The sequence below is a fragment of the Terrapene carolina genome, unplaced genomic scaffold (genome assembly GCF_002925995.2).
Source record: "Terrapene carolina triunguis isolate 2854851 unplaced genomic scaffold, T_m_triunguis-2.0 Scaffold68, whole genome shotgun sequence".
In the NCBI taxonomy this organism is placed as follows: domain Eukaryota; kingdom Metazoa; phylum Chordata; order Testudines; family Emydidae; genus Terrapene; species Terrapene triunguis.
In genome coordinates, this window is record NW_020664419.1 from 44335452 (window position 1) to 44343620 (window position 8169).

General features: G+C 43.6%; 1 protein-coding gene across 1 annotated transcript; it reads right to left on the bottom strand.

Annotated features, from left to right (window-relative positions):
- Positions 1 to 542: 542 nt before the first annotated feature.
- LSMEM1 (leucine rich single-pass membrane protein 1) lies at positions 543 to 4596 on the bottom strand. Its single transcript, XM_029910839.1, has 3 exons — positions 4548 to 4596; positions 4275 to 4430; positions 543 to 763 (listed from the first exon to the last, which is right to left on the bottom strand). The coding sequence occupies exons 1-3, from the start codon at positions 4594 to 4596 to the stop codon at positions 543 to 545; spliced, it is 426 nt and encodes a 141-aa protein (XP_029766699.1).
- Between the last annotated feature and the right edge of the window lie 3573 nt (positions 4597 to 8169).

Here is an 8169-nt window from a genome sequence, read left to right on the forward strand (position 1 = left end):
AGGTAAGCTGGCGGTGGGGCGGAGCTGCTGGTGGGTGCTGAGCACCCACCAATTTTTTTCCGTGGGTGCTCCAGCCCTGGAGCACCCACGGAGTTGGCGCCTATGCACGGAGACCCATTGACAGTCCACACCATTCATTGTAAATTCCAGGAGCCAAGCCTAATTGCTCAATCCTGCAGAACTTTACACATATAAACCAGGATCAGGTACTATTTTCTGTTTTAAATTTAGAAGCTATTAGAAATTTGGGCCCAGATCCTGCAAGATACTTTGCTCACATAGAGCTATTTGCAGGAGTGGGGCCGTAGTGAAGCATTTCAGAGTCAAATGCCAGAGCTAAACATGTTGTATCATCCATATATTCAAGCTAGGTGGATGTAAATCTGTGCAGTGTTAATAGCTCCATTCTCTTCAGGTTGCTTTTCAAGTGTTGTTATGGCACCTGCTAAATCTGAATAATTAAATAACCCACCTGGTTACATGGGAGTACAGTTGAAAGCAAATGAATAGACTGAGAGAATAGTTTTCATTGCACAGGGGATCTACTGCACTGTTGCTTCCAGCTTTGAACGGGGAAATAAATAGTTACGAAGATAAGGAGTGGATGGTGTTTGACCTGTGAAGAGATTTTCTTCCTTCTCCATAATTCCTGATTGGTTTAGATGCTTTAATATCATATTGTTTATATTCTTAAGATCTTCTGTGTTCTTCCTTTCAAATGCTAGTCTGCTTGTCACTTCATCCATCTTGTTGCCAGTGTGAACTTTAAAAGGAAAGGACATTATGTTAAACTGGTAACATTTAAACCAAGTGGATCATTGTCACTTGGTGCATCCCTGTGGGAAACTGAATGGGAAATTATTCTGCTCAGAGACATAACATGATAGCAAGTTCAGAAGCTTAGTTGGAAAAGGTTGTGTGTGGAGAAGTTATGGGCTGACTGAATTCTTTTACAATCGATTTTTGTTTTTCATTCTGGTGTAGTATAATGCAATAAAACATACTGCTTAAGAGTCAGCATATACAGTCTTCAGGTGGGCAACCCTCTCATTACCATCCATAGAAGATTTGCTTATTTAAGGGTTGTAAGATTTATTCCTATGTCTGGACACAACACATGCATACGTCCCTTTGGGCACAATCCCTAAATAAATCACAGAGACTTAGGATTAGAACCAGAACCCTTCATTTCCCAAAACATAGGCCTCTACCATCTGAGTTAAAAGAGAACTCCTAGTATTAATAGCCTCTCATCCTCTCTGTGGGACACAAAAGAATGATATCACTCGTTTATTTTTCTATATCTATCAAGCCCAGTACATTATGTACTTGGGCCTTATCTAATTAGACAAAACTTTCCCCAAGGTTCTGAGTTTGATAGGAGCTTAAATCCAACAGCAGGGTGCCAATCCTTGATGACTCTGTCTGCGGATTACAGACATAACGCTAGATAAACCTCATGGCTGGGAGAAAAACCTTGGAACTTCAGCTCCCAAAAAACAGGCCTCTACCCCTTTGGGTCCAAGAAGAACTCCTGTAATTAACTGTAGTAGTGGGTCCCTTACCCTCTCTGCTACCTAGTCATTACACAGCAACATTACTCACTCAGTTATACATAATATAAAGCCAATATGTGCAACAGGGACACATCCTGTTTAAGCACATTTGGGGTCATCGTAAAGCAATTTAATTGGGCTTCCCATGTACAACATACAAGATTCCCTGTGCAGCCTTTACTTCCCTGACAGTTCTCTGCTTTGCCAACAGGCTCTGTTACGAATCCAGAACTGCCGTTAGTGGAGGCAGTTCAGGGACCAGTGGATGAAAGTTTCCTGTTAAAAAAAGAGAGTGAGGAACCTGTGATGTGCCCCAGCTAGAGCCACGACATAGGGGGAAACATCCTCTGCCAAAGGGCCTCAAGTTCGTCTCGCCACAGCATCCTCAGTTAGCAGAATGCACCTCATCCTATCTAACACCAAATCATGAGCAGTGAAAACCAAACTGGTGGGTCCCTGTGATTCAGAGATAGCCTGTGGCTGTTTGCTTGGCAGCATTACCAGCCCCTATAAATCAGGGGTGGCCAACCTGTGGCTCCAGAGCCACATGTGGCTCTTCAGAGATTAACATGCGGCTCCTTATATAGGCACCGACTCCAGGGCTGGAGCTACAGGTGCCAACTTTCCAATGTGCCAGAGGGTGCTCACTGCTCAACCTCTGGCTCTGCCACATGCTCTCACTCCTCCTCTTCCCCCTCCCTCCCAGAGCCTCCTGTATGCCACGAAACAGCTGATCAGAAGGTGCGGGGAGGGAGGGGGAGGCGCTGATTGGCATGGCTGCTGGTGGGCAGGAAGCGCTGGGAGCGGGGGGGTGAGGAGCTGATGGGGGCGGGAGGCTGCTGACATATTACTGTGGCTCTTTGGCAATGTACATTGGTAAATTCTGGCTCCTTCTCAGGCTCAGGGTTGGCCACCCCTGCAATAAATGGATAATTATCCCCACAGAGGTGATGCTATTAGCCAATTCTGAGATTGCATCTGATTATTCAGGCTCCTTTTGTTTGGGGAATTCTTTGTTCCAGATTATTTCCACTCAGCTCTTAGCACTGGAATCTGAAGCCCTCTCTGAATAACACACACTGAACTAACCTAAATTCACACACACACCCATGTTACTCCATCAGCCTTAATGGAATTACACCAGGAACAAAATTCTTCTGGAGAAGAAAAAGATGTTTTCAAAACATGCCCCAACAATACAATCTACTTGAAAAGGAAACACTCTGCTTTACAGTCAACGTTTCCAGGAACCGCAGCCTAGCACTGCTGAGCTATATTTCAACTACTGTTCTTATCATGTCAAGATTAAATGCAGGTTGTTTAAAATCCTCCTTTAAGGTGTGGGTCACACTGATAATCTGTTGTTGGGCTTGGCTGATGAAGTAGCATGGAAAGAAACTAGCTTTTTAAATATCAGAGGGGTAGCTGTGTTAGTCTGGATCTGTAAAAAGCAACGGAGAGTCCTGTGGCACCTTTAAGACTAACAGATGTATTGGAGCATAAGCTTTCGTGGGTGGATACGTCTGACGAAGTGGGTATTCACCCACGAAAGCTTATGCTCCAATACATCTGCTAGCTTTTTAAAGGTTGCCCTGCCAGTCTTGTTTAATTCAGATAAGTTAGCACACAGCAGCAGCCCCTCTATAAGACATTTTTAGCTTAATTAATTTCTATCCCTTGTCCTGAGGGAATGGATTCGAGTTTGACACTGTTGCAGTGCTAGGGAGAGAGCCACCCACATCCTTGTTCTGGGGCTAAGTAAGCAAGTCTGAATAATTCTCAGGCCTCCCTGTCAAGACACATTCCAGTGAACATCTGTCACTTCCCATCTCAGGAGGTATCTAACTCTCCCATCTTGGAACACCACTTATCGAAGTTTTAGTTTGTAAGGCCTGGTCTACACTGGGGGTGATCGATCTAAGTTACGCAACTTCAGCTACATGAATAACATAGCTCAAGTCGACGTACTTAGACCTACTCACCGGGATGTCTTCACTGTGGTGAGTCGACTGCTGCCACTCCCGTCGACTCTGCCTGCGCCTCTTGCGGCGGTGGAGTACAGGAGTCGACGGGAGAGCGCTTGGGGGTCGATTTATCGCATCTAGACTAGATGCGATAAATCGACCCCCGCTGGATCGATTGCTGCCCGCCAATCCGGCGGGTAGTGTAGCCATACCCTAAGAAACATCACTAGCCTTCCCAGTGCAGGGCTGCATTGCACAGCCATTCAAAAATGCAAAATATTTAAATGATCCAATACAATAGTGTAGCTCCTGCTTACACAGTGTGGCTTTCTAGCCCGCTCTAGTAGTTGGATCTGAGAGGTTTGTAAGTCTGCAACCTCAGAAGTGGCTTCTAGTCCCCTTAGCTCAGGAACTAAAACAGTGGTTCTCAACCTGAGACCCACAGGCCACTTGCAGCCCAGTCAGCATGGAGCTGTGGCCCACGTGACATCCTCAGGGCCATACAGGTAGTATTGGATGCGGTACACATAAAACATTATGGGCTGCATATATGGCCCACAATTGTAAATACGTTGAGAACTACTGGACTAGAAGCTCGTGCTTTTAGATCCAGAGGTTCCACAGATTCAATGCCTAATGCCAATTACTAATCCAAGTGTTACAATAGCTTGTTACAATGTAGCCCAATATATTCCAACACTTTCTTCCCTTGACAGGCCATGTTATTTACAAGAATCGTAAATGCTTTACTTACTTGTTAAGAATATTACAAATGAAACAAGCGCCAAACTGACAATCAAAATAATGATCAGTGTGACGAAGAACAAATGTTGGCAACTTATGCTGCTCCATGTCATCAAACCGCCAGTGTTCTCTTCTTCCTGGGCTGCTATGGAATGAAAATAATATTCTGATATGAAATTGATGGGAGGTTATTAGGAAAACAAATAACAAAATGCCTCTGGTTCTAAGCAGAGACAAGCCAGAATATACCCAAACTTTGAGAATGTTCAGAGCCAAGTCCAACCTTTCTGACTTGGATCCATCTCTGTTTCTAAGCAGGATACAGGCACCATGTTATTAATAACTTTAGCTGTCTCCTGTTAAATTGCAGTCCTATTCCAAAAAGGAGATATGTAAAAATGGCAGTGCTTACTTAACAGATCCGTTCCCTTTATGTATTCAGAGTTATAGTGGCTCACCTTAGTGACAACAAATATTTTGCTGCTTTTCACTCCTGATAACCACAGGAGCCATACAGCTAAGAAAGTGTGAGCAACATTCCTTTCCAAATTGTGAATCATCAACTGTCTGGCTAGCTAACTTCCAGTCAGCTACACCTGTGCAATTCTGCTGACAGCAATGGGCCTGCACAGTCTGAGAGCCTAATTTAGCCTGCAGAACCCTTATTTCTTGCAATGTAACATGAGAAAGGAAGAATCCAGTTTTACTTTCCCAGGTTTAGGCTGAATGGGCAGGGCTGGAAGTTAGACTATATTAGAGCTTGTTGGGACATTTTCTTTAAATATATTGTTTCACTGAAATGGAAACATTTTGTAGAGATGTATGGAGTTTGGTGAAGTTTTTGCTTGCCAGGTTTACAAGGTCCAGGATGGACTCTCCTGGCACTTCCAGGAAAACAGAGAGAACGGGACATGCAAATAGAAAACTGACATTTTGGGGATCTGCAAATGGCCTTTTTTCCCAACACAATTTCATTTTGTGAAAACATTCGGAATGTTTTGGTTTGTTCCTATGCAGAATGAAAACAATTTTTGAGACCTCAAAAGTTGTCATGAAATGGAATTGTCTTGTCTAGCCAGATCTAGTATATATAAACTGAGCACATTTGGCATGGCAGTGAAAGGTATGCCCACTTGCCACTCCTCCTGCAGATGCAAGAAGGGGGACTAAAGGACAACCAGTTAGCCACTCCTTCCCTGAAATTTGTGGGGCAAACCAGCTTGCTGCTCTTTAGAAACTTTGGTGGGTGAAAGGACAGGTCCCCCATAAAAATATAACAGCTAAGTGTGGGGTGGATATGGGCCTAGGGGTAGGGAAGATAGTGGGAACCAGGGTTTGAATCCTCTTCAGAATTCCTGAACACAACTGAGAGTTTTGTGTGAACCTTAGTTTCCCATTTGGGCAGCATTTGCCCTAGGAAACCTTTTGGGGAAGTTCTGTGGCCTGTGTTATACACGAGGTCAGACTAGATCAGTGGTGGGCAACCTGCAGCCCACAGCCCATCAGGGTAATCTGTTGGTGGGCCACAAGACAGTTTGCTTACATTGACCATGCGCAGACACAGCTGCCCGCAGCTCCCAGTGGCAGTGGTTTGCCATTCCCGGCCAATGGGAGCTGTGGGAAGCGACGGCCAGCATGTCCCTGTGGCCCACGCCACTTCCCACAGCTCCCATTGGCCGGGAACAGCGAACCACGGCCACTGGGAGCTGCGGGCAACTGTGCCTGCAGACAGTCAATGTAAACAAACTGTCTCGTGGCCCGCCAGCAGATTACCCTGATGGGCCGCATGTGGCCCACGGGTTGCACGTTGCCCACCACTGGACTAGATGATCACAATGGTTCCTTCTGGCCTTGGAATCTATGACTCTCAGTTTAAAATCCCAGTCTGGAAAGAGGATGGATGTGCATCTCTGCTCATAGAGAGCTGAAGGCTAGAGGCTTGAGACTGGAGCAGGCAGTCCTTGAGCAGACCACATTGGGAGGTTAAAGATGGGGTTACACTGAAGCTGTGACAGAAATCACAGTTTCATATAATTATCAACTATGAAAAATGTATTTCCAAGTTTCCATTGATGTTGTGTTGAATCTGGTAAGACTCTTGAAGGGCATTGCAATTAAGCTGATGGTGATAAAGAAGAAAAAGGATTGTATATGCCATAACAGCACTTTGATGATGAGTAAACCCATGGTTTGGGAGTTCACTGAACTAGTCAGAGATCCCTGGGAGTATTTTTGCTGTCCTTTATTGCATTTAATGTGTTCCTGCCTGGAGATAAAGTAAAGCCTGCAGCCATTTAATATTTTTTTTTATCATGCCCTCAGCCTTCATAACAAATACAATTTGTACTAAATGCCACCACCACAGATATTGCTTCATAGCCAGAATAATAGTGATGGGGGAGCTGCTTTCACAGTCTCTCAAGCATTGCAAGCTATGAATAGAATTCTCATAAATGCCACTTGTCTGCGCTGCCTAATGAACGCTTCTTACTAGCCAACTGGCCAAATGTGCCAGCTTACGCTATTGTAAGTAACCAGTGAACAAGGATTCCTGCCAAGCTGCAAACAATGAGAACATTTTATGTTGTGAAGCAAAAAGTAATTGGTGTGGAGCGCCTACCAAAATTAGAAGCCCTTTCTTTTTAAAACTACTTTAAAATTATGGCTAATGTGTTGCCTTAGGTTTGGTTATGTCAGATCATATTAAGCTACTGAGCTAAAGGAATGCCATGGGTACTGCATCACAAGCACTGTTGAAATGTCTTTTTTTTTTTAAACCCAGATCTGGCATTTTCTGTAGAAAATGGTAGCACTGTCCCATGTATTTTAATGATTACCAGAGGGTGAAAAATGCTCACACAATTCAAGGATGGGGTGGAAGCAGTAGATGTGGTATAGCTTGACTTGAGTATGGCTTTTGATGCCATCTCACAGGACTTTTTCATAGACAAACTAGAGAAATATAGCCCAGACGAAGCTACTATAAGGTGGGTGCACAAGATGTGGACAAATTGGAGAAAGTCCAGAGGAGAGCAATAAAAAGGATTAAAGGTCTAGAAAACATGACCTTTGAGGAAAGATTGAAAAAACTGGAGAAGAGAAGACTGAGAGGGAGCATGACAACACTCATTAAGTATGTAAAAGGTTGTTATAAAAGGGAGGGTGATAATTTGTTCTCTTTAACCACTGAGGACAGAGCAAGAAGCCATGGGCTTAAACTGCAGCAAGGGAAATTTAGGTTGACATTAGGAAAAAAATCCTGATTGTAAGGGTAGTAGAACAAATTACCTAAGGAGGTTGTGGAATCTTCATCATTGGAGGTTTTTACGAACAGGTTAGACAAACACCTGTCAGGGAGGTCTAGATAATACTGAGTTCTGCCTCAGCACAGGGGACTTGACTAGATGACCTATTGAGGTTCCTTCCAGTCCTATGATTCTGTGATCTTAATAGTTCTGTAACAAAGAGATCCAGAATATAACACATTTCTTGGTACAGCAGCTGAGGATTGTAAATAGTGCAGTCTCTTGGAATATATTCTACTGGTGTGAGGGCAATCAGATACTTACATAAAACTCCAAGCATTAAAGAAACATCTAAAATATGTCATAGAGCCAAAATGGTGTACAAACTATACATAGCACTGCTTTCATTTTCTGCTGAAATGCAGCCACCTGTAGGTAACTGTTTAACAGCACCAAGAGTACTGTATAACAATTTAGTCCAGAAGTGAAGAATAACATCCATTAAAAATTACAGGGAGACTCTAGGTAGGCAAAAGAGAAATGATCTGACACTAGAACTGATTCATTCTGTGCCATTTCTTGTTCTTGTTAAAATGAGAATCGCCTACATAAGACAATACTATGGCAAATTTCTATAATTTTCAATATGGGATCTTGGTG